General features: G+C 43.6%; 1 protein-coding gene across 6 annotated transcripts in view; it reads left to right on the top strand.

The window, feature by feature from the left end:
• LOC140198146 (SLAM family member 7-like) overlaps positions 1 to 27,526 on the top strand; it is an 85,306-nt gene that overhangs the window by 25,177 nt on the left and 32,603 nt on the right. For 3 of the 6 annotated variants that reach the window (XM_072259115.1, XM_072259114.1, XM_072259119.1), the window contains 6 exons: positions 1,098 to 1,364; positions 7,557 to 7,670; positions 8,857 to 8,958; positions 20,301 to 20,426; positions 25,377 to 25,472; positions 26,707 to 26,811. In XM_072259115.1, the coding sequence (XP_072115216.1) occupies positions 1,098 to 1,364; positions 7,557 to 7,670; positions 8,857 to 8,958; positions 20,301 to 20,426; positions 25,377 to 25,472; positions 26,707 to 26,811 (810 nt within the window). The remainder of the gene's footprint in view (positions 1 to 1,097; positions 1,365 to 7,556; positions 7,671 to 8,856; positions 8,959 to 20,300; positions 20,427 to 25,376; positions 25,473 to 26,706; positions 26,812 to 27,526) is intronic. The other 3 variants (XM_072259116.1, XM_072259117.1, XM_072259118.1) reach the window with 3 other exon arrangements.

Raw genomic sequence — 27,526 nt, 5'->3', positions numbered from 1 at the left:
TAGGTGTTCAACAAGATGATCTCTTAGCCTGTGTTGGGTCTCATGAATATATAGAAGGCCGCACCGGGAGCACCGGACGCAGTATATCACCCCAGCCGACTCACAGGTGAAGTGTTGCCTCACCTGGAAGGACTGTCTGGGGCCCTGAATGGTGGTGAGGGAGGAAGTGTAAGGGCATGTGTAGCACTTGTTCCGCTTACAAGGATAAGTGCCGGGAGGGAGATCGGTGGGGAGGGATGGGGGGAAACGAATGGACAAGGGAGTTGTGTAGGGAGCGATCCCTGTGGAAAGTGGGGGGGGGGGTAGGGAAAGACTAAAGTGCTCCAGTTATAGCAAAAGTGCAGGACAGGTGGACAGTGAGGTGCAAGGTCATAACGAAGTACACCTGGAGATCAAGAGAGCATCATATAGAGATGGAGAACAGAGGAACGAGGGATAGGGTACGAACCATGGCTGTACATATAACAGAAATGTTGTTATTTACAGTTGATCTGTTGATTTAAGATGGGGGGGTGGGGTGTGTGCCTGGTACAGAGGTGAACGAGGGCAGTCAAGAGAAAAATGCAATCTTGAAACAGAAGAGAATCCTAGCGACATCGAGCAGACCAAGTAGCATATGTGGAGGGAAAATCTAAGCTCTGTCCAATCAGGGAGGAGGCTGCATAATATCCACTTCAGCACAACCAGACTCAAAAACAGTTACTTTCCCCAAGCAGTAAGGCTGATCAACACCTCCACCCACTAACCCACCCTACCACCACTACTTTGTCATTTCCTGTCAGAGTCAACTTTGTACAGACAATCCTATGCCTAGTCACTTTATGTACATAAAATCAATCTATCTGTACAAGCTATCTTGTGTATTTATATTTCTTGTGTTTTGTTATTATTGTGCTCTTTATTGTGTTTTTTGGGTGCTGCATCAGAGCTGGAGAACAATGATTTTTTCTCCTTTACACTTGTGTACTGGAAATAACATTCAGCGATCCTGACTCTAAAGCTCGGATAAATAACACAGTTTTTCACAGATAAGCCCTGTGGTACAAAACCATAATGTGACCTTAATGCTCAGACTATTTATTTTCATTAATTATCAGAACGACTGTCAAAACCTTTAATCAGCGGTAATTCTACCTTTGTGGACACCGACATTGCACTGGCTTGCCAAGTACCTATGGGAATTCCACGTTCCATTCTCTGGATGAAAGATAACGAAGTGATAACCAGTGGCCAGTACCAGTTCATGGAAGACAATCGCACGTTACTGATTTCTCAAGCCAAGAAATCGGACTGTGGGATGTACTCCTGCTTAGTAGAGAACGCTGTGAGCCAGGAGAACAGTTCTTACCAGCTTGATGTTTACGGTGAGTGAAATCCATTTCTTGTTGAAAATCAGTACATATGCCTTTCCACTGGACTCAAAGGATATTCAAGGATACACTGTGTGTTGTCATAGACATTTACTTGGCAGTTCCCCACAAGATGCCTTGAAATTCCTGTTGAGAAGAAATGAGGCGCCAGGGTAGCGGTTAGCACGACACTCTTAAAGCTCAGGCCATCAGAGCCTGGAGATCAGTTCCGGCACAGTCTGTAAGGACTTTCAAAGTTGTCACGTGACACACAGATTTCCTCTAGGTGCTCAGAGACATACCGGTTTGTAGGTTAATTGGTCACTAAATAGTCTTGTAATGAGGCTACTGTTAAATAGGTGGGTTGCTGGGCGGAGCTGATTATCAGACATTTAGACTGCCTGTTCCTTTCTGTATCCCGAAATAAATGAAAATATATTAAAAAGAAATATTTTGGTCGTGTCCACTTTCAGAGTATACATTACTTACGTATTGTAGATACTATAGAAACGTAGAAAACCTACAGCACAATACAGGCACACAATACAATGCTGTGCCAAACATGTACTTACTTTAGAAATTACCTAGGGTTAAATATAGCCCTCTATTTTTCCAAGCTTCATGTACCTATCCAGGAGTCTCTTAAAAGACCCGATCGTATCCGCCTCCACCACCGTCGCCGGCAGCCCATTCCACGCACTCACCACTCTCTGTGTAAAAATAACTCGCATCTCCTCTGTACTATTTCCAAGCACCTTAAAACTGTGCCCTCTTGTGTTAATCATTTCAGCCCTGGGAAGAAGTCTCTGATTATCCACATGATCAATGTCTCTCATCATCTTATACACCTTTCATCCTCCGTCGCTCCGAGGAGAAAAGACAGAGTTCACTCGACCTATTCTCATAAGGAATGCTCCCCAATCCAGAAAACATCCTTGTAAATCTCCTCTGCACCCTTTCTATGGCTTCCACACCCTTCCTGTAGTGAGGCAACCAGAACTGAGCACAGTACTCTAAATGGGGTCGGACCAGGTTCCTGTATAGCTGCAACATTACCACTTGGCTCCTAAACTCATTCCCATGGTTGATGAAGGCCAATGCACCATATGTCTTCTTAACCACTGAGTCAACCTGTGTAGCAGCTTTGAGTGTCCTATGGACTCGGACCCCAAGATCTCTCTAATCCTACACACTGCCAAGGATCTTACCATTGATACTAAATTCTGCCATCATATTTGACCTACTAAAATGAACCACCTCACACTTATCTGGGTTGAACTCCATCTGCCACTTCTCAGCCCAGTTTTGCATCCTATTGATGTCCCACTGTAAACACTGACAGCCCTCCGCACTATCCACAACACCTCCAACCTTTGTGCCATCAGCAAATTTACTAACCCATCCCTCCACTTTCTCATCCAGGTCATTTATAAAAATCACAAAGAGTAAGGGTCCCAGAACAGATCCCTGAGGCACACCACTGGTCACTAACCTCCAAGCAGAATATGACCCATCTACAACCACTCTTTGCCTTCTGTGGGCAAGCCAGTTCTGGATCCACCAAGCAATGTCCCCTTGGATCCCATGCCTCCTTACTTTCTCAATAAACCTTGCATGGGGTACCTTATCAAATGCCTTGCTGAAATCCATATACACTACATCTACTGCTCTAAGTTCATCAGTGTGTTTTGTCACATCCTCAAAAAATTCAATCAGGCTCGTAAGGCACGACCTGCCTCTGACAAAGCCATGCTGACTCTTCTTAATCATATTATGCCTCTCCAAATGTTCATAAACATCTCAGGATGTTTTGCATCAGCTTACCAACACTGAAGTAAGACTCACTGGTCTATCTTTTCCTGGGCAATCCCTACTCCCTTTCTTGAATAAGGGGACAACATCCACAACCTTCCAATCCTCTGGAACCTCTCCCATCCCCATTGATCATCCAAAGATCATCACTAGAGGCTCAGCAATCTCCTCCCTCGCCTCCCACAGTAGCCTGGGGTACATCTCATCCGGTCCCAGTGACTTATCCAACTTGATGCTTTCCAAAAGCTCCAGCACATCCTGTTCCTTAATATCTACATGCTCAAGCTTTTCAGTCCACTGCAAGTCATCCCTAAAATTGCCAAGATCCTATTCTGTAGTGAATACTGATGCAAAGTATTCATTAAGTACCTCTGCTATCTCCTCCGGTTCCATACACACATTTCCACTGTCACGCTTTATTGGTCCTATTCTCTCACATCTTATCCTCTTGCTGTTCACATACTTGTAGAATGCCTTGGGGTTTTCCTTAATCTTACCCACCTAGGCCTTCTAATGGCCCCTTCTGGCTCTCTAATTTCATTCTTAAACTCATTCCTGTTGGCCTTATAATCTTCTTGATCTCTATCATTGCCTAGTTTTTTATAACCTTTCATAAGCTTTTCTTTTCTTCTTGACTTGATTTTGAACAGCCTTTGTACACCATGGTTCCTGTACCCTACCATCCTTTCCCTGTCTCATTGGAACACACCTATGCAGAACTCCACACAAATATCCCTTGAACATTTGCCACATCTCTGCCGTACATTTCCCTGAGAATATCTATTCCCAATCTATTCTTCCTAGTTTCTGCCTGATAGCTTCATATTTTCCTTTACTCCAATTAAACGCTTTTCTAACTCGTCTGTACCTATCCCTCTCTAATGCTATGGTAAAGGAGATAGAATTGTGATCACTATCTCCAAAATGTTCTCTCACTGAGAGATTAGATACCTGACCAGGTTCATTTCCCAATATCAGATCAAGTACAGCCTCTCCTCTTGTAGGCTTACATACAAACAATTGTGTCAAGAAACCTTCCTGAACACACCTAACAAATTCTGCTCCATCTAAACTCCTTGCTCTCGGGAGATGCCAATCAATATTTGGGAAATTAAAATTTCCCACCACGCCAACGCTGTTATTATTACACGTTTCCAGAATCTGTCTCCCTATCTGCTCCTCGATGTCCCTGTTACTATTGGGTGGTCTATAAAAAACCCCAGTAGATTTATTCACCCCTCCCTATTCCTGACTTCCACACACAGAGTCTCAGTAGACAATCCCTCCATGACTTCCTCCTTTTCTGCAGCCGTGACACTATCTCTGATCAACAGTGCCATGCCCCCACCTCTCTTCCCTCCCTCCCTGTCCTTTCTGAAATATCTATAGCCTGGCACTCCAAGAAACTATTCCTGCCTTCTAAGTCTCTATAATGGCCACCACATCATAGTTCCAAGTACTGATCTAAGCTTATCTGCTATGTTCATAATGCATTAAAATAGACACAACTCAAACCATCGGTCTGAGCACATCCCTTCTCTATCACTTGCCTATCCTCCCTCTCGCGCTGTCTCCAAGCTCTCTCTATTTTTAAGCCAACCACCACTTCCTCCGTCTCTTCAGTTCGGTTCCCACCCCCCAGCAATTCTAGTTTAAACTCTCCCCAGTAGCCTCGGCAAACCTCCCTGCCAGGATATTGATCCCCCTGGGATTCAAGTGCAACCCGTTCTTTTTGTACTGGTCATGCCTGTTCCAAAAGAGGTCCCGATAATCTAGAAATCTGAATCCGTGCTCCCTGCTCCAATCCCTCAACCACGCATTTATCCTCCACCTCATCTTATGCCTATTCTCACTGTCATGTGGCACAGGTAGTAATCCTGAGATTACTACCTTTGAGGTCCTGCTTCTCAACTGCCTTCCTAACTCCCTGTAGTCTGTTTTGAGGACCTCCTCCCTTTTCCTGCCCATATCATTGGTACCATATGTACATGTCTGTTCTCCTTCCCACTTCAGGATATCATGGACACTATCGAAAACATCCCGGACCCTGGCACCTGGGAGGCAAATACCATCCGTGCTTCTTTCCTGCATCCACAGAATTGCCTGTCTGACCCTCTAACTATAGAGTTCCCTATCACTGCTGCCATCCTCTTCCTTTCCCTGCGCTTCTGAGCCACAGGGCCAGACTGTGCCAGAGGCACGGCCACTGTTGCTTCCCCCAGGTAGGCTGACCCCCCCCCCCAAAAACAGCACTCAAACAGGAGTACTTATTGTTAAGGGGGACAGCCACAGGGGTACTCTCTAGTATATGACTCTTGCCTTTCCCTCTCCAGACTGTAACCCACTTATCTGTATCCCAAGGCCCCGGTGTGACTACTTCCCTATAGCTCTTATCTATCATCTCCTCACTCTCCCAGACATCCCACATCTGACTCCCAGTACAGAACACTGGCCTCACAGATATATTTCCTATTCCTATTCTTCACAGATATCCTACCTCGCCTCGACCCGTTACCACCAAAGCCCTCCTACTCTGTGTCTCTCTACTTGAGCGCCCGCTCTATAAAGCTGCTCTTCTTTTAAAACTCTTCTCACTGTTCCAACTCACTGATGTCCACACACTTGCGCAGTCGTGCCTCGATCAAAGAGAGAGAGTGCAGAGGAGGTTTACAAGGATGTTGCCTGGATTGGAGGGCATACCTTATAAGAATAGGCTGAGTGTGCTTGGCCTTTTCTCCTTGGAGATGGAGGATGAGAGGTGACATGATGGAGATGTATAAGACAATGCGGGGCATTGATCATGTGGATAGCCAGAGGATTTTCCCCAGGGCTTAAATGGCTAACATGAGGGGGCATAATTTTAAGGTGCTTGGAAATAGGTATAGAGGGGATGTCAGGTGTAAGTTTTTCACACAGAGAGTGGTGGGTGCGTGGAATGCACTGCCGTTGGCGGTGGTGGAAGTGGATAACTTGGATAGATACTTGGAGCTTAGAAAAATAGAGGGCTATGCACTAGGGAAATTCTAGGCAGTTTCTAGAGCAGGTTACATGGCTGACACAACATTATGGACCAAAGGGCCTGTAATGTGCTGTAAATTTCTATGTTCTATGTTATTCTACACAGGGTGGAAAAGTAAGAAGAAAATCATAGGCCCAAGAGATTCTGCCGATGCTGAAAATCCGCACAAAATGCTGGAGCAACTCAGCAGGTCAGGCAGCATCCTGATGAAGAGTTTATGTTCTGAAATATTGACTCCATTCCTGTTCCTAGATGTGGCCTGTCCTGCTGAATTGCTTCAGAATTTTGTGCGTTACTCTGAGAAGGAACTCACGTTTTTAAGTTAGTATTTTAGAGAACGTGCATCTTTCACATAACCTGCTAGTAGGAAATTTTCCCATTATTTTCACATACCTCCAAACATTGTTCAGCTGAGAACTGTGGGAAATGCTGATAACAGTGTTCTTTCTGAAATCGAGTTCACAATAAAATTAGCATCGAAGGATCCCAACAGAGGGCCTGATGTTGATAATGAAAATTTCATCCTGCAAAATTTATTTCTGAGGACTGAGTCTTAGAATAGAGCTTCACCTACACTGGACTCACTTCCAGGGAAGGTGGGACCTGTACAGAAGAGACAGCTTGCACTGGAACGAGAGTGGGACTAATATCCCAGCAAGAAGGTTTACTAATGCAGCACGGGGAGTGTGGGGAGGTTAAACTAGAGTTACAGGGGGATGGGAACCAGAATGCCAGAACAGCTACAGTAGGGGAGAAGTTATGGAGACAGATGTTGTTAAGCCCTCAGACAAGGTCAGGAATCAAAAGATTGAGCATGGTGTGACTAATGTCATACTTATTTAGCCAAGTCCTAACGCTGTTTTTGTGGAATATGGTTTGTACAAAACTTAGTCGCAAATGTTTGTGCAAAACCATGAATACTTTTATTGTTCCATGCATTGGGTTGCTTTATGTTGGCATTTATCTTTATATTGGACATGAATATTCAGTGCAACATACTCATAGAGCTCTCAAACAATCTCACTCTTTCCGTATCATCCAATCTGCTTTCGCCATCCTTTCAGGTATTGAATTTTGGATCAGAAGAACTCACAGCTTGAACAAGTCTGCTCTGTGATTTTTTTACATGGTTTACCTTAAATTTGTATCCACTAGTTGCAGACCCCATCCTGTCATCAAAATTCCTCATAATTTTAATTACTTTGAGTAAATCCAATTCAAAGTACACATATGTCATCATATACTTCCCTGAGATCACCCTTTTGCCCTTTCTACTCTGAGTGTTCATAGTTGTGCTATTGAGAAAAACACATCCCTGTAGCAATTTGCAATGTTGTTTTGAACTAAAATGTTTAATATAATATTCACTCTTTCAGGTTTTTCAACTCTGCATCTCTCTACCTTGAAGCTGTCCATTGTAGCACTAATTTGTGGAGTTGCTGTCTTTGTCAGCATAATAAGTTTCTGTTTGCATGAAAAAGGCACAATCAGTAAGAGGTTTTTGTTATTTGTACTGTTGAAATTTTTAAATGTATTACATTTTAAACATTGAGCCCTGTATAAATTGGCTTATGACATCCAAATGGTCTGAAATTCTTGTCTTTGGGTGTGAAGTGATTAATTTGAGTGTGTGGATGATCTATGTTTGGAAAGGCTGTGGGCCTTAAGACCAGGGGTTCCCAACCTTATATTGCCATGAGCCCCTCCCATTAACCGAGGGCCAGTGGTGTGCATGGACCCCAGTCTGGAAACCCCTGCTTAAGATCATAAGACATAGGAGTAGAATTGGGCCATTCAGCCCATCGTGTCTGCTCCGCCATTCATTCACAGCTGAATTGTTTTCCCCCTCAACCCAGTTCTCTTGCCTTCTCCCTGTAACCTTTGACACCCTTACCAATCAAGAAATTATTAACCTCTGCTTTAAATATACCCAAAGACTGTTGGCCTCCACAATAGTCTGTGGCACTGAATTCCACAGATTCATTCCCCGGCTAGAACCAGATTTGATCATAGCTTTCAAGTGGCATTAGATCAATAGAAAAAGCTTGTAAGAATAAACTGAAAATGGTTCCCAATTTGAATTTCCATATCAGAATTGGTTTATTATTAATGAGGTACAGTGTCTTGCATGCAGTTCATGCAAATTGTATCATTACAGAGTACATTGAGGGTAGTACAAGGTAAAATGATAATGGATGCAGAATAAAGTGTAACTGCTACAAAGAAATTGCAGCTCAGGTAAACAATAAGTCGCAAGATCATAACGAGGTAGACTATGAAATCAGGCGTCCATGTTAACGTACTAGTGAATAGTTCAATAGTTCTATAGTAAGCGAGTAGAAGCTGTCCTCGTGCCTGGTTCGTGCTTTCAGACTTGATGGGCCAAATGGCCTATTTCTACTCCTATTTCTTGTGGGCTTTTGTATCTTCTGCCCAATGGGGGAGGGAGGAGAGAGAACGGCCAGGATGGGTGGGGTCCTTGATTATACTGGCTGCCTTACTGAGGCAGTGGGAAGCGTAAACAATGTTTATGGGGGGGGGGGAGTGAGTGGGGGAGGGTTGGACATGTCGCTTTTCAATAAAAAGTAGACAGGACCAGATGACTGAGCACATTCTGAATGGTAACATTGTATGATCCTAGGTGTAATGTTGAAACGGAATGCTTATTTTTTCCAGCTCTTCCTTTGCAAAAAAAGATGCTGCTATTTCACCTTTGTGCCGGAGCACTTTCCCTCATTGTTCTCTTGGCTGCAATTTCGTGCTGGGGAGCAACTGCAGGTACAGTATGCGCATCTGTTTCTCTCCTAGCTGATAACCTGTTATCTAATCTTGTAGGTATAATAGTATGGTCAGCATTTAGTATAGGAACACAGCTACAAGGAGCCCTGCCACAAGTAAGCAGCATCCATCATCAAGAACCCCCACCATCCAGGCCATACTTTCTCCTTGCTGCCACCAGTGAGAAGGAGGTACAGGAGCCTTGGGTCCCACTCCATCTGGTTCAGGAACAGTTATTACCCATCAACCAGCACGGACAACTTCATTCACCTCATCACTAAAGTGATTCCACAACCTTTGGATTCACTTCCAAGTACTCCCCAACACATGGCCTCAATATACCTATCTATCCATCTATGTATCTATTCTTATGGCTTTCTTTGTTTGTCATTCTTTTTGCATAATTTTTCATTGATTCTATTGTATTTCTTTGTTCTATTGTGAATCCTGACAAGAAGATTATTCACAGCGCAGTATATGACACATACACACTTTGACAATAAACTTACTTTGAACTTTGAAGATAAGTGTGGTCAAAATCCTGCACATTCCAATTGTAATTGCTACACTGCAGGATTTTCTTTGGTTGCCATGGCATTAAACCATGTACGAGGGTGATTGATAAGTTTGCAGACATCCTACCCTGCAAAAACTCATTTCAGGGAGGTCTCAACCGGAAGTCTCAACCTTATAGCAGTCTGTGTCAATGAATTTGTTAATTTTGCAAGACATCAGATTCACAAGTGTTTTGTGAGACAGCTGACTTCTGAATTCTCTCTTAATGTACCATGTTCACAATAGCTACTGTCTTGGTTGACGAGCAGGCATAGTTTTTTTGCTATTTCTGAATCAGGAAGCATCTTCCTGAATAGCTTGCCTGTGTGCTTACACACCTGGAATGGCAGGTTATACTCAACGATGAAAGATGTAAAGTACACCTCAGCTCTAGTGACCTTCTCTGTCAGACCTTGGTTTTCTGCTGAAAAAAACTGTGAAATACTTGAGCAGCCTTCCCTGCGCTTCGCCTCCCTAATATGTTGTAGTCCCTAATAAAAGCATAAGGTGTATCTTTATTACTGGTGTGCGCCGCTTAACGTCCATTCGGACAATGTCCGATCGCATATATATCCGTAGTCTCACACTCAGACACAGACACACACACACACAGACAGAGTCGGGACTTCTCTGTGGATTGTCACCTTGTCGTGGTGGAGAAGCTTGTGTGGTCCTGTGATCCCGAGAGCAATGCTGTCTGGAGCTATGCTCCTGGTAGGGTCACCCATGGCGGTAAGGTCGAGGGTGAGGTCCCTGACAAAGAACAATCCAACCAAGACCTCAACGGTGGAACAGGCGGATGAACTCAACACCTGTGAAGGCGGATGAAGGCTGCAACAAATCGATCAGCTCCAATCGCCGTGGTTTCCATGCCACTGGAATCAGTTGGTTGATTTGTGAAGTATTGTGTGCTTCTTGGAGTGCAACATCAAGTACACGTTAAGCAAATACACGCACAGGCACCTTCGCTCTGTGGGCCACTTCTTATAGATCAATAGAACGAAGGCCATCATCCTCGATCTCGAGGGATAGCCACGACGACGACGAATAGTTGGGATCAGAACTTACTTTTTTACATCGAAATGGGTGATTTTAAATGAGTGATTTAGAAGTCCTGTATCTTCAAGTTCAAGTTGATTGTCATCTGGCTGATCGTCCACAAACGAAACAACCTCTGCCCGGACCACGGTGTAGCCACAATACATATATCACACACACCACATAAAACAATATATTACCATATTATTTAATAAAGTGTAATTCAAAATGCATATAAAGTGCGCAGCAGAGGTAAACAGTTCGCTGTCCTAATGACGAGACCTCGGTGGGGGCTGGGTATTTATTAAAATTGTTTTTTCTTCTGAAAACGGCTGCGCTTAAACCCAACCCATCGCGGGCTTCGATGTACCTGTAAGTGGAAGTGTTTCAGGAAAAAAAAAACAAAGAGTTTGTTTGCTGCGAGCGCATTTTTAAAGATGTCTTAGTGGACGATTTTGGAATTTCGCTCCAATTTAAACCCTGCTCTAATCCCCTTTAAGACGCCAACGCGCCCCGCCTTGATAGGACAGCCTTGCATAGGCAGGTTGCCACCGCCAGCCTTGGGAATTTCTTCACCTGGCTTTTGTACTTCATCACCGACAGTTGTCTGGATGATTTCAGCGTCATTACAGGCGGCAGTAACTGAACTGATGGACTATGGAAGAGAGAGAGAGAGGTTGACTGTAAAACCCGCCCACAGAAAAAACTGATAGGTTTACCTAGCACAAAGAGACATCAAGCAGGATTCATCCATTTTCTTTCTTTCTTTCCCTCTCCCTCTCCCTCTCTAAAAAATAGATTTCCAGGATGTTGTATATAAATTGAGGGCATCAGGGAGCCGCTGTCGATATGCGGGAGACTCCCGGAACTCCCGGAGAGGTGGGATGTCTGAGTTTGTGGCCTAAGGCACAAGGAGTCAATTTTAGAAAACCTAGCACATTTGTTTTTCAGCAAGTCCCCACCTACATTTACACACTTAGTCCAGCAGTCGTGGAACTTACGGATCTTGGACCTCCAGAAAGTGTCCACAGCAGGTGTAATATTAAGTTCATGGCCTAAGGTAGAAGGAGATGAGTTATACAGCTCTCGATAAATGCACATGCAGATCAATTCTTTGAGTGATTATGCAGAAATTTTGAAGTTAATAACTCATCAGTTAATAGCACATCAGGGGTGATTAATAAATTCGTGGCCTAAGGTAGAAGGAGATGAGTTATTAACTTCACACTTACTGCATAATCACTCAAAGAGTTGATCTGCATGTGCATGTAACGAGAGCTGTATAACTCATCACCTTCTACATTAGGCCATGAACTTATTAATCACCCCTGCTGCGGACACTTTCTGGAGGTCCAAGATCCGTATGCTCCAGGACCACTGGATTAAGTGTGTAAATGTAGGAGGGGACTATGTTGAAAAATAAATGTGCTGGGTTTTCTAAAATTGACTCCTTCTACCTTAGGCCATGAACTTATCAATCACTGCTTGTAATTCTTTTATCATACCCTCTCTTTCCTGATTTAAGTATGCTCTCTTGACAATGGTTTCAGTTGGTTTTATATCTCCTTCAGGGGTGTTTGCATCAGATCATGTTTCGTAGCACTTACATAGGGATTTGGGTTATTCTACTACCTTGTATATGTTCTTTAATTACAGCTGACAGAGTTGGTGATATCCGATAGTTAACCATAAAAGAATAATGTGGCTTTATACAGTCCCTTTCACTCCTTTCCTGCTGAAGAGGTATTTTTGAGTGTGGAAACAGCTAGCACTGAATTAATTTCAAGTTGAAAGTTCGAAGTAAACTTACTATCAACATACATATACACCACCATTCACTACTGAGATTCATTTTCATGCAAGCATTATTAGCTGAACAACGAATGCAATAGAATTAATGAAAGCAATGATACACACAAAGGCTGACAAACAACCAATGTGCAAATGAAGACACACTGGCCAAATATGAAAAAAATAAACAAATTAATTAATTAATAATACTGAAAACATCAGAATCAGATTTAATATCATCAGCATATTTCATGAAATTTGTCAACTTTGTGGCAGTAGTACCAATGCAATACATGATATTAGAAAATACCTATAAATTACAGTGTGTGAGTGTATGATATATTAGTCAAGTGAAGTTTATTGTCATTTAACAACATATAATGTATAAAAAAGAGATGTTTCTTTGAGCCAGGGTGTAAAACACTTAACATTTGATTACTTGTGAAGGTAAGGATAAAATCTACAGATAAATCACACATAAACCAGATGCTGAAGTGCATTAATATTAAATATTGTAAGGTTTGGAATAGAAAAAGCGTGTCAGAAGGAAAATGTCAAGATAATTATGAGGGATTTTAATATGAAAGTGGATTGGGAAAGTCAGGAAGGTACTGGATCTCAGGAGAGGGAGTTTGTAGAATGCCTACAGGATGGCTTTTTGGAGCAGCTTGTCCAGAAGCCCACCAGGGGACCGGCTGTTTTGGATTGGGTGCTGTGTAACGAACCTGAGGCGATTAGGGAGCTGGAGGTAAAGGAACCCCTTGGAAGTAGTGATCATAATATGATTGAGTTCAGTTTCAAATTTGAAAAGGAGAAGCTGGTATCAGATGTATCGATGTTTCAGAGGAACAGGGGAAATTACAGTGGTATGAGAGAGGAACTGGCCCAAGTCGATTGGAAAAGTAAGCTAAATGGAGGGACAGCAGAGCAGAATTGGATGAAATTCCTACATGAGATAAGGAAAATGCAGGAAAAATATATTCCATGAAAAAAGAAAATCATGAATGGAGAAATGGCACAAATGTGGCTAACGAACGAGGTTAGGGCAAAAATAAAAGCAAAAGAAACGGCGTACGAGGAAGCAAAAATTAGTGGGAAAAATGAGGACTGGAAGACTTTTAAAAACTTACAGAAGGAAACTAAGAAAGTCATTAGGAAATAAAATTATGAATTATGAAAGGAAGTTGGCGATTAACATAAAAAAGGATACTAAGAATTTTTTTTAAATATATGAAGAGTAAAAGAGTGACAAGGGTAGATACAGTTCCGATTGAAAATGATGCTGGAGAAATTATAATGGATAACAAAGGAATTGAATGAGTATTTTGCATCAGTCTTCACAGTGAAAGACATGAGCAATATACCTGATAGCCAGAGGTATCAGGGAATAGCTGTGTACATACATCTATTGATGCTTCTGGACACATCTTCAGTGATGTTCCTGGAACCGTCGGGTGTTTCGGGTCTTTCAACATCATACAACCTCCTCCAGGTGACCCAGCCGGGGCTGATCAGACCCCAGCTTGTGTCCAGATGGCTAGCTACTTATGACTCCATGGCTCCCCTCTTTTGAGCCACAGCCATCTTGAGGCCCTCTCTGCCGCATCGGTGGTACTGCGGATGGCTCTCCTCTTCCTCTCTCCCTCAATGCCCAAAATGCTGAAGGCTCTAACTAAAGAACGGGCTATGAATCCCCTACAATCAACCTCTACTGGGAGAATTAGAATAGAATAGAATAGAATTAGGTACAGTCAAGATTACTAGAGAGAAAGTGCTTGGAAAGCTAAGTGGACTAAGAATAGATAAGTCTCCCGGCCCGGATGAGGTGCACCCAAGGGTTCTGAAGGAGGTGGCTTTGGAGATTGTGGAAGCATTGGAAATAATCTTCCAGGAATCAAAAGACTCTGGCATGGTTCCGGAGGACTGGAAGGTCGCAACTGTAGTTCCGCTATTTAAGAAAGGAAGGAGGCAGCAAAAAGAAAATTACAGACCTATTAGTCTGACATCGGTAGTTGGAAAGATATTGGAGTCAATCCTAAGGACGAGGTTATGAAATACCTCGAGGTGCATGACAAGATAGGCCGAAGCCAGCATGGTTTCAGGAAGGGAAGATCCTGCCTTACCAACTTATTGGAATTTTTTGAGGTAATCTCGAATAAGATTGACAAGGGAGAGGCTGTGGATGTTGTGTATTTGGATTTTCAAAAGGCCTTCGACAAGGTGCCGCATATGAGGCTGCTTAATAAGATGAGAGCCCATGGAATTATAGGAAAGATATTGGAATGGGTGGAGCATTGGCTGATAGGCAGAAAGCAAAGGGTGGGAATGAAGGGATCCTATTCTGATTGGTTGCCGGTTACTAGTGGCGTTCCGCAGGGGTCGGTGTTAGGGCGGCTTCTTTTTACGATGTATATCGATGATTTGGATTATGGATTAAATGGTTTTGTGGCCAAGTTTGCGGATGACACCAAGATAGGTGGAGGAGCAGGAAATGTTGAAGAAATGGAAAGATTGCAGAGAGACTTAGTCAGTTTAGGAGAGTGGGCAAAGAAATGGCAGATGAGATACAACGCTGACAAATGTACGGTTGTACATTTTGGAGGAAGAAATAGTCGGGCAGATTATTATTTAGATGGGGAGAAAATTCAAAAATCGGAAGTGCAAAGGGACTCGGGGGTCCTCGTGCAGGATACCCTAAAGGTTAACCACCAAGTTGGATTGGCAGTAAGGAAAGCGAATGCTATGTTGGCATTCATTTCGAGAGGAGTAGTGTATAAGAGTAAGGAGGTGTTGATGAGGCTCTATGGGGCATTAGTGAGACCTCATTTGGAATACTGTGTGCAGTTTTGGGCCCCCTATCTTAGAAAGGATATACTGATGTAGGAGAGAGTTCAGAAAAGATTTACGAGGATGATTCCTGGAATGCAGGGGCTAACATATGAGGAGCATTTGTCGGCTCTTGGACTGTATTCATTAGAGTATAGAAGAATGAGAGGGGATCTCATAGAAACATTTCAAATGTTGAAAGGGTTGGACAGAGTCGATGTGGAAAGGTTGTTACCCTTGGTGGGTGAGTCCAGGACAAGAGGCCATTGTCTTAGAATTAGAGGGTACCCAGTTAAAACAGAGATGAGGAGAAATTTTTTTAGCCAGAGGGTCGTGGATTTGTGGAATTCGTTGCCACATGTGGCTGTGGAGGCCCGATCATTGAGGGTGTTTAAGGAGGAGATTGACAGGTATCTAATTAGTCAGGGTATCAAGGGATATGGGGAAAAAGCCGGAAATTGGAACTAGATGGGTGACTAGTTTAGCTCATGGGGGAGCTGCGGAGCGGAGTCGATGGGCCGAATGGCCTACTTCTGCTCCTTTGTCTTGTGATCTTGTGAGATTAACCAGTGACACTTTGAATACAATGTGGCCTGGAATTTAGTATATCATGGCCCGGGGGAAGAAATGGGTTCTCATCCTGACCAATAAATAAAATAGTTAAATTAAAAGTAGTGCAAAAATAGAAATAAAAAAAGTAGTGAGGTAGTGTTCATGGGTTCAATGTCCATTCAGAAACTGTTGCTGAATTACTGAGCAAGTGCCTTCGTGCTTCTGTACTTCCTTCCTGATGCTAGCAATGAGAACAAGGCATTACCTGGGTGGTGGGCTCCTTAATGATAGACGCCACCATTTTGAGGCAAAGCTACTTGAAGATGTCCTGGAAACTACAGAGGTTAGTGCCCATGATGGAGCTGACTAAGTTTATAACTCCCTGCAGCTTGCTTTGATCCTGTGCAGTAGATTCCACCGCCACCCCCCCCCCCCCCCACCATACCAGTTAGAATGTTCTCCATGGTATATCTGTAAAACTTGTAAGTGCTTTTGGTGACATACCAAACATCCTCAAGCTCTTTGAAAGTCCTTGAAAGTGAATCCATAGTTCCTAGTATCAGTTCAGTTGGATGTGAGTGAAGTTATCCACACTGGTTCACGAGCCTGATGGTTGAGGGGTAATAACTGTTCCTGAACCTGGGGATGCAGGTCCTGAGGTTCTGTTACCTCCTCCCTGATGAGAGCAGTATGAAAGGAGCATGGCCTGAATGGTGGGGATACTTGATGATAGATAGATGCTTCTTTTCTTTGACACTGCTCCATGTAGATATTCTCAGTGGTGGGGAGGTTGTGACAGACTGAGCTCTACAATTTTTTGTGGGCTTTTCCACAAAAGAGAATTGGAATTTCCATACCAGACCATGATGGAACCAGTCAGTATACTCTCCACTGTGCATCTATGGAAGCCTGCCAAAGTTTTAGATGACATACTGAATCCGAGCAAACTTCTACAAGGTAAGGTTCTAAGGAAACCCTAAAGTTTAACTTTCAGGTTGAGTCGGTACTGAGGAAGGCAAATGCAATGTTAGAATTCATTTCAAGATGTTGAATATAAGAGCAGGGATGTGATGCTGAGGCTTTATAAGGCACTGGTGAGGCCTCACCTTGAGTATTGTGAACAGTTTTGGGCTCCTCATCTTAGAAAAGATGTGCTGGTATTAGAGAGGGTTCAGAAGAGGTTCACAAAGATGATTCCAAGAATGAAAAGGTTCTCATATGAGGTATGTTTGATGGCTCTGGGTCTGTACTCGCTGGAAATCAGAAGGATGAAGGGGGATCTCATTGAAACCTTTCTAATGTTGAAAAGCCTATACACAGTAGATGTGGAAAGGATATTTCCCATGGTAGGGGAGTCTAGGACAAAAGGGCACAGACTTAGGATAGAGAGGCATCCATTCAAAACAGAGATGCAGATAAATTTCTTAAGTCTGAGGGTGGTGAGTTTCTGGAATTTGTTACCACAGGCAGTTGTGGAGGCCAGGTCGTTTGGTGCATTTAAGATGATGAGTGATAGGTTCTTGATTAGACATGGCATCAAAGGTTATAGGGAGAAAGCCAGGGAGAAGGGCTGAGGTAAGGAATAAAGGATCAGCCATGACTGAATGGCGGAGCAGATTTGTTGGGCTGAAGGACCTAATTCTGTCCCTGTGTCTTATGGTCCTCTGGTCTTGTACAGGACAGGGACACTGCCATGCCTGCTTCGTAATGGTACTTGTACACTAGTTTCATGAGAGTGCTGAGAAATTTAATGTCACTGAGGTGGTAAGCAGATGGGTTGGGAAGAATCTCCTCCATACCAAGATTATTGAACCATATTCAGTTTATTATCTGAATGGTGGCCGATTAGGAAAAGGGGAGGTGCAACGAGACCTGGGTGTCATTATACACCAGTCATTGAAAGTGGGCATGCAGGTACAGCTGGTGGTGAAAAAGGCGAATGGTATGCTGGCATTTATAGTGAGAGGATTTGAGTACAGGAGCAGGGAGGTACTACTGCAGTTGTACAAGGCCTTGGTGAGACCACACCTGGAGTATTGTGTGCAGTTTTGGTCCCCTAATCTGAGGAAAGACATCCTTGCCATAGAGGGAGTACAGAGAAGGTTCACCAGATTGATTCCTGGAATGGCAGGACTTTCATATGAAGAAAGACTGGATGAACTGGGCTTGTACTCGTTGGAATTTAGAAGATTGAGGGGGGATCTGATTGAAACGTATAAGATCCTAAAGGGATTGGACAGGCTAGATGCTGGAAGATTGTTCCCGATGTTGGGGAAGTCCAGAACGAGGGGTCACAGTTTGAGGATAGAGGGGAAGCCTTTTAGGACCGAGATTAGGAAAAACTTCTTCACACAGAGAGTGGTGAATCTGTGGAATTCTCTGCCACAGGAAACAGTTGAGGCCAGTTCATTGGCTATATTTAAGAGGGAGTTAGATATGGCCCTTGTGGCTACAGGGGTCAGGGGGTATGGAGGGAAGGCTGGGGCGGGGTTCTGAGTTGGATGATCAGCCATGATCATAATAAATGGCAGTGCAGGCTCGAAGGGCCGAATGGCCTACTCCTGCACCTATTTTCTATGTTTCTATGTTTCTATAACCTTGGCTGGAGCACTAAGACCACGGTACATTCTCAGGGAATATTAGGGGGTCTGTGGTGAATCAGCAGGGTGAAGCAATTCAACATAGAACTGCTACACGTCCCATGGGTCAAATGAGTTGTATCTCTACTGTCAATGTGCAGTTCAGGATACAAAATAATCATCATTCCTTCTCATGAAATTACAAATGACAATTCAATATCAAATCTTTAAAAAGTATTCCCATTATAAGACAAAGGAGCAGCATTAGGCCAACACCCCATCAAGACCGTCCCACCATTCCATCATGGCTGATTTATTAACCCGTCCTCTTGCCAAACCCTTGCCCTTACTAATCAAGAACCTATCAACCTCTACTTTACATATACCCAATGCCTTGACCTCCACAGCTGTCTAGGGCAATAAATTCCACAGATTGATCATCATTCGGCTGAAGAAATTTACCCTTCATCTCTGTTCTAATGGGACATCCTTCTACTCCGAGTCTGTCCCTCTGATCCTCAGCTCTACCACCATAGAGAACATCCTTCCTCTATCCACTCCATCTGCGCCTCTCAACATTTGATCAGTTTCAATGAGATTCTCCTTCGTAATTCTCATTCCCCCTCGTTAGGTGTACCAATGGTAACAGGAAATTGGTGATCCCCGCTGCAGACTGTGCCCAGCCACTTCACAAAGCGATCACCCAAGTGGTTTCTGAGTTTAGAGAAGGCCACACTTCCGAAGATCAAATTCAGTTCAGCAGACAGGAAGAAGGACAGGTAGATCACTGTCTCCTCTCTATATCGGAGAGGACAGGCATAACCTGTTGGACCACTTTGTGAAGCACCCACGCCCAGTCCTCAGAAGTGAACCTGAGTGTCTGATTGCCTTCTAATATAATTTACTGTCCCACTTTGTCCTTGTCTTTGGCTCCTTGCACTGTTACAAGGTCCAACCAGCTCCTTTAACATCACTTCAGCTTTTAACTGGGCACAAAGCACCTACTGGACATCACGTTCACTGCTCAATTTCAGATACACTCAGTTCCCACTTTATTAGGTACAGGAGGTAGTGAATAAAGTGGGTATTGAGTGTAACTTTACTTGCAGTTCCTTTGGTTTCTTCTCTCGTTGACCTTACTGCTGTTTTAGCATATAATATTATCGAGCTAGGTTGCCTAAGACTTTTGAATAATACTGTATTTGTAAGGTAGAGCAGAGAGCAAGTTTGAAATCTGATGGGAGCAAAGGATGTTGGGAATGGCAAAGATGGAGCAGTGAGAGAGGGTTTTGGGACAGCAGTGCCAGGGGCCAGAGTGTGGGTGCAGACACACTAGGCAAGGCCATTTGATTCCAAACCATTGGTTTATTGATCATTACACAATGTCACAAACAAGAGAAAGTCTGCAGATGCTGGAAATCTGAGCAACACCCACAAAATGCTGGAGGAGCTCAGCAGCCCAGGCAGCAACTATGGGAAAAAGTACAGTCGACGTTTCGGGCCAAAACCCTCAGGCAGGACCCTTCTGTTTCCTGCTCGCTCTCCTCTCCCCTCTCCATTTCCCTTTTCCCAACCATGATTCTCCTCTCCTGAACCCTTCCCACTCTCAGTCCACAACAGAGACTCATATCAGAATCAGATTTATCATCACACTCGTATGTGAGCTCCCTTACCTGTGAACTTAACAGCTCACTTAATGGCTACAATATTTCATCGTATCACAGCAATTCGTTTCGTTCTACTGGTTGGCCTCCCCTACCTTATCTGCAAATTTCACTAACTTGTTTCCTCTTTCTCAGTTCCGATAAAGGATCTTCGAACAGCAATGTGAATTATTTCTCTTTCCGCAGATACCGCCTGACCGACACTTACTCCGGCATTTTGCTTTTATTTCAGGTTTTCAGCTTCTGCTTTCTTTGATTATTCTTTAATGTAGTGCTTAGTGTTCTCTGTAGTTTTAAATTTCATGTATAAAGTAGCTTCATCTTGTTCTTTTATTAGGATATTCTGACGTCCCAGTGACCTTGATGGTGATTTTGTGCCTTCTGCTAACACTGGTTATATTGGCGATGTGTAGTATGAAGGAATATCACACGAATTGGATCAATAAAATGTTCTCAACCAAATGTAAGTTCAAAAAAGAGTTATCATATTTTTGAAAAAGAAGCCACTCTCAGGCTGAAAGAACAATGTCTCATATTCTGTCTGGGTCGCCTCCAACATGGTGGCTTAAACAACAATTTCACTAAACTCTGTTAACTTCTTGCCCCTTCCCCTTCTCTCTTATTCCATTGCACATTCTCGCTTCCTTCTTCATCCTTCTCCTCTCTTCACTTGCCCATCACCTCCCTCTGGTACCCCACGCCCTTTCCTTTTCGGCATGGTCCACTGTCCTCTCCTGTCAGAGTCCTTCATTTTCTGCCCTTTACCTTTTCCACTTCTCACTTCATCCCCTCTCCTCCATCCAACCACTTCTCCCCTCCCTCGCCTGGCTTCAAGTATTAGCTGGCAGCTTGTACTCATTCCCCTTCTCCCCAGCCCACCTTCTTAATCAGGCTTCTTCCCCCTTCCTTTCAGTCCTGATGAAGGGACTCTGCCTGAAACATTGACTGTTTCTACCCCTCCATCGATGCTGCGGAGTTCCTCCAGCATCTTGCGTGTGTTCCTCAGGATTTCCAGCATCCGCAGAATCTCTTGTGTGTATTATATCTTGCAAAACATGTTTAAAAGCTAAGGTTAGATTTCTTCATAGTCTACTTATTTAGACTTCATCCTTTCCTACTTCTCTAAATGCTCTCTATAGCTTTAACCCATTCTCCTGTCGACTTCATCAGTATGTCTCCCAAAGCATTAATGAACACATTCCTGGCTTGGTTTCTCAAGAGAATATTCCCTTCAACAATTACTCAAACAGAATGACTATCTTCTGTAAACTTCTCCCAGGAAAGTTAACTTGCTTCCTCTACCTAGTTATCTCCCTCGTTATTGAGATGGTTGAGTCTGATGCTTAACAGATATGCACTGAAGGGAGCTCAATTATATTCCTGCTTGTTTGCGAGAGGCAAGATAAAGCCCAATTATTCTTGTCTCTTACAAACAAGCTAAGTAAAGCACGGGAGAATGAGGGGCGATGCCATAGAGGTACACAAAATGATGAGGGGCATAAATAGGGTGAATACATGCAGGCTATTCCCCTCGGGTTGGGTGAACTGTGAACTAGAGGTCATTGGTTAAGGGTGATTGGTGAAATACTGAAGGGACATCTGAGAAGAAATTTCTTCGTGCAGTGTGGTGCAAGTGTGGAACGAGCTGCTAGTGGGGATGGTGGATGTGGGTTCCTTTGTAACTTAAGAGAAGCTTGGTTAAGTACATGGCAGGGATGTGTGCAGGCAGATGAGACTAGGCAGAAGATCAGGCCAACATGGACTACATTTGGACTTTCAGAAGGCCTTTGACAAGGTACCACACATGAGGCTGCTTACCAAGTTAAGAACCTATGGTATTACAGGAAAGTTACTAACATGGTTCGAGCATAGGCTGACCGGTAGGAGGCAGCGAGTGGGAATAAAAGGAGCCTTGATTAGTTGGCTACCAGTGACTAATGGTATTCTGCAGGGGTCGGTGTTGGGACCATTTCTTTTTATGCTGTACATAAATGATTTAGATGATGAAATAGATGGTTTTGTTGCCAGGTTTGCAGACGATATGAAGATTGGTGGAGGGGCAGGTAGTGTTGAGGAAACAGGTAGGATGCAGAAAGACTTAGAAAGAGTAGAAGAATGGGCAAGAAAGAGGCAAATGAAATATAATGTTAGAAAAATATATGGTCATGCATTTTGATAGTAGAAATAAATGTGCGGACTATTTTCTAAACGGGGAGAAAATCCAAAAATCTGAGATGCAAAGGGACTTGGGAGTCCTTGTGCAGAACACTCTAAAGGTTAACTTGTAGGTTGAGTCAGTGGTGAGGAAGGCAAATGCAATGTTAGCATTTATTTCAAGTGGTCTAGAATGCAACAGCAGGGATATGAGCTTAGGGTTTATAAGGCACTGGTGAGGCCTCACCTTGAGTATTGTGAACACTTTTGGGCCCCTCATCTTGAAAAGATGTGCTGGCATTGGACAGGGTCCAGAGGAGATTCACAAGGATGATTCCTGGGAATGAAAGCGGTATCATATGTTGAATATTTGATGACTCTAGGTCTGTACTCACTGGAATTTAGAAGGTTAAGGGGTGATCTCTTTCAAATGTTCAAATGCTGAGACAGAGTAGTTGTGGAAAGGATGTTTCCTATGGTGGGAGAGTCTCGGACAAGAGGCACAGGATAGAGGAGCATCCATTCAAAACAGAGATGTGGAGAGATTTGTTTAGCCAGAGAGTAGTGAATTTGTGGAATTTGTTGCCACGTGCAGCTGTGGGGCCAGGTCGTTGGGTGTATTTAAGGCAGAGATTGATAGGTTCTTGATTGGACATGGCATCAAAGGTTATGGGGAGAAGGCCGGGAAAGGGGTTGAGAAGGTAAAAAAGGATCAGCCATGATTGTGTGGTGGAGCAAACTTGATGGGCCTAATTCTGCTCCTGTGTCTTATGATTTGATGGATGAGATGAAAGACCTGTTTCTGTGCTGTAGATTTCTGTAACTCTATGACCCTGCTACTGAAGAGAGAAATGATGTATAATTGCTCACTTTCACAGTCATTCAGTCAGCACACATCAACCAAGACTGATAAAATCCACTAGGAGAACCACAAATGAAAGGTCTACACTCTCCACAGGTAGACTTTCATTGTGCAGATTCAGCAGCCTCCAGGCCATTAAAGCTGCCCTTATCCAATACCCTACTGTTCACAATGTGCACATTCCCAGTCCGACTGCACCACATTGACAGCTGATTTGATTCCATCACAATTCTAATATTCTCACCTAACTTTTCTTGTAACCTCCCGCTCTCCATTGTCTCACCATTTTGCATATCAAAGTTCTATCACTGCCATGGTGACGTAGTCTCTTTGTAACTCTTGGGCTTAGCCTCCTCTCTAAACATCTCCACTTCTATATTCCTTACGGGAGGGTATTTTTGGATATCATAATTCACAATGTTAGCCAAGATTGACTGTCTTCCTAAGTGTCTCACTGTAAGCCTCCATTCACATTCTGTTTGGTAAAGATTCCAATGAATTATTTTGTGATGTTGAATGACATCAAAGTCGCTACAAAAATGCGAGCTTTTGTGAAGGTCAAAGTCAAGTTTATTGTTGTGTGCATGTATGCACAAGTGCAATGAAAAACGAACCTGCAGAGTACCCCAGGCACATGGCATCATATAAACAGCATTCACAAGAAAGGCATAAGCTAAACAGAATCCATACGCATTGGCTACAAGAGAGAACTCAATTAGAACAAGAAATAGCGAAACCCACTTTAGTGGAAACTTGTTAAAGTGGTCACAGTGTTGCTAAACTGCGGAGATTAGACGTGCTGGCTGGACCTGGTGACGTGGGATCTCAGACTTCGGTACCTCATGCCCCATATGTCTGTATCACCAGGGACAGGCTATTCTGAGTGGGTTTCATTAGTTCAGGCATCTGTCCTCAGCTTATTAATAAACCCCATCCATCTGGATACTCCCCAAACCTGGACTGGAGGCAAGGGTCAGGAAGAGCCCGAAATAAAGAGCAGAGATTTTTTTAAACCAGTAGCTAGGGACCATGTATTCAACTTGGAAAAGGAGCAACAGACCAAGTGGCCTCAGACTTCAATTCAGAAAAAAAACTATTGAAAACAGAATTCAAAGTTTAGACGATGAACACAGAAAACCCAAAGTAACCTTCAATGTTAATGTCATGATGGCTGTGATATCAAGAACAGACTTTGAGCCAAGAGGAAGCTCTTTTTAGTGGTGGCAGAGGCAGATTCATGAGGGACATGTAAGAGACTCTTAGAAAGGCACAATGATGAAAGTAAAATGGAGGGCTGTGTGTGCAAGGAAGGGATAGACTGACCTTGGAGAAGGTAAAAAGGTCAGCACAACACTATGGGCCAAAGAGCCAAAACTGTGCTGTATTGTTTTATGGTAATTCAATGATTGAATGCATCCAGATTTAATCTTGGTATGCTCCCACCTTCTGCACTGCAGTGTGCAGGAAAACAAAGTCCAGAATCCTTTGTACCTTCCAGGAAGTCAGTAGGGTTAGCCAGTATCTGGCAGAACAAGTAACAAATCGATAAGAATTAGCCAGAGTGTGAGAGGATTTTTTGGTCATTACTTAAACATTCTTCCCATTTTCTATGCATCCACCTGACTCCTAATTGTCTAGTAAACACCTTCTGTCCTCAGCAAACAACTTCTCCCTCATGCACTGGTGGAAACAGAGTTTAGTGTTGTGGAGACACGAGACTGCAGATGCTGGAATCAAGAAAAATGCACAAAGTGCTGGAGGAGCTCAATTGGTCAGGTAGCATCTGTGGAGGGAAATGAGCAGTTGACGTTTCAGGTTAAGACCCTTCATCTGGATTCAAGTCTCAGTTGGAGACTTGGTATGTCCCCTTCAGCCCTCTTCAATTATGCTATCGATGTACCAGAGAAAGCATCCTATCTGGGTGCACCATAACCTGGTATGGCAACTGCTCTGCCTGTGACCTCGAGAAACTGCAGAGAGACGTGGACACAGCTCAGCACATCACAGAAACCAGCCTCCCCTCCATGGACTCTGTCTATGCTTCTCACTGCTTTGGTAAGGCAGCCAGCAAATCGAACAACCCAGACGAGTCCTGCACTTCCTCTCTTCTCGCCTCTCCATCGGGCAGAAGATACAAAAGCCTGAAAGAATGTACCACCAGGCTTAAGAACAGCTTCTACTCCACCGTTAGACAATCACTGAATGGTTCCCTAATGCGCTGCGCAATGAGTCAATCTGTATGAACAGTATGCAAGACAAACTTCTTGCTGTAACAATAATAAATCTTCCATAGTTGCTGCCTGGCCTGCTGAGTTCCTCTTGCACTCTGTGTTTTGGTTTAGGATTGGGTGCATTTGTTGAGAATACTGTAACACTTACTGTTTTATTTGGCAACAGTTTGCAGGGTCATTCTGGATGTCGTAAGCCCCCTGAGTGGAATCATCGTCATCTGTTCATCTTCAATCCTGATCTCAAAAATAACAAAAGAAAGCGGTGAGTGTTAACTGGTGGTCGCCCTAATCATAAGATTAATTCTTAAAGTAACAGTCCATGAGATAGTAGAGAAACTGCCATGGTAATTCTTGAGAGACGTTGCGGAAAGACCTAAAACCAATATTCAGCACCTTGGAGGGGGCTATTCGACTTGCTGCGCCTGTGCTACGCTTTGCTGGACTAATCAAAGCACAGCAGTGCTCAACCGGACTTTCTCCTTAGTCCTGTGTTATCTTTCCTCTTATCAGGTGCAATGATCCCCATCTCAGCCACTCCTTGTGACAGTGTGTCTGGTGAAGAAGGTTTTCAAACCTCTTCACACCCCGACTAAAGTTCATTATATTTCAAAATCTTTATTCACAATAATACAAACATACAAAAGAAGATGCAGTGTAAAACTATTGCATTCAGTAGTGTTACCGTGTTTTTAAACTCTAACACCATTGCCACTCATGAGGCCCCCCCCCCCGTGGTAACACAGTACATTGATGTTTGAGGGGGGTTTCCACCCCACTCAGCCCATCCATGTGCGGTAGTGGAAGGCACCAATCCTGTAGTTCTTCTCCACAGAGCCTCAGTACGTACTCCCATACCCGGAAATGTATCCAGTCAGCAGCATTCCCTCATGGGTATGCCGCTGCGCTGGAACACCGCAGTAAGTTTCGGGCGGACCAGAAAGCACCCATCACTGAGCTGATGCCACTCCAACAGCAGATGATGTCTGTCTCAGTGTGTGACCCTGGGATCAGCCCGGAGATCAGGGAGTCCTCTTATTCAGCTGCCGGGGATGAAGCACAGCACGGACCCTTGCACGCACCTCCACAACATCTTAGCAGGAGCACAGTCTGCCGAGACGTGAGAGACTGTCTCTTCTCTGCCACAGTTGTCCAGAGGCCAGTGTGCATTGGCGAAGGTATGTCATCTGTAGGGGGAAGCTCTGACAGGGAGGGGCACCACTCACTGTCAGCCAAGTGTGGTCTTGGTGAGTTCTGGCAATGAGGCAATGGTTTGTACAGTGTACTCAGAAATAGACTTACGATTCTAACCCTTACCTTCAACATTGGGGTGCACAGTGCATAATGTTCCCTCAATTCTACGCCCCTCATTTTATCACTGGCTCCAAGATGAGGCCACCCTCTTATCAAGAGTTGGAATTTGCATGTGTTTTTTTTTTAACTGGTAAATTGCAAACAATATGCAGTTTGTTTATTGACATGATGCTCTCTGTTGGCAGGAAAAGGGTGCAAAACACCGGCCAATTTACAGACAAGTATCATCCTTACTGTGGTGGTACCATTGATAGTTCTGGTGATCATCTTCACAGTTTATGCCTTATTTTGTAAGTAACCTTACCACAAATACAAAAAAAAAATTATGTCACAGCAACCGTGTATGTATGATGCAGAGTAATATGTTTCAAGATAATTTAGAACACAGATCATGAAGGATCCCACCCACCCTGCTCATGGACTGTTTGTTCCACTCAGATCTGGGAGGAGGCTCTCTAGTATCCACAACCGAACCACCAGCCTTTGATAAGGCTTGTCAACACCTCCATGCCCCAAACATCACTACCTTATCATTTCCTGTCAATCGCCTCATGTACAAGCACACCCTGCGTCTACCGTTATTTTGTGGGCATGCTCTCAATCTATGTGTATAAGCAATCTTTTGTATTTATACTTATTGTGTTTCTTATTATATGGCTCTTTATCTTAGTGTGCTTTTTACAACTGGAGTAACAACTATTTTGTTCTCCTTTACACTTGTGTACTAGAAATGACATGAAACAATCTTGAATCTTGAATTTTAAATCTTGAATTACAGCACAATATAGGCCCTTTGGCCCTTAATTTTGCACTGAGCATTTAACCTACTCCAAGATCAATCTAACCCGTCCCTCCGACATAACCATCTAGTTTTCTATCATCCATGTATCTATCTTAAATGTCCCTAATGTATCCGCCTCTGCCACCAGCCTTGGCAGTGCGTTCCATGTACCCACCACTCTCTGTGTTAAACAAAAAGAACTCATCTCTGACATCCGCTATATT

This window comes from Mobula birostris, chromosome 5 (assembly GCF_030028105.1).
Source record: "Mobula birostris isolate sMobBir1 chromosome 5, sMobBir1.hap1, whole genome shotgun sequence".
In the NCBI taxonomy this organism is placed as follows: domain Eukaryota; kingdom Metazoa; phylum Chordata; class Chondrichthyes; order Myliobatiformes; family Myliobatidae; genus Mobula; species Mobula birostris.
This window is presented reverse-complemented; position numbering and strand designations above follow the sequence as displayed.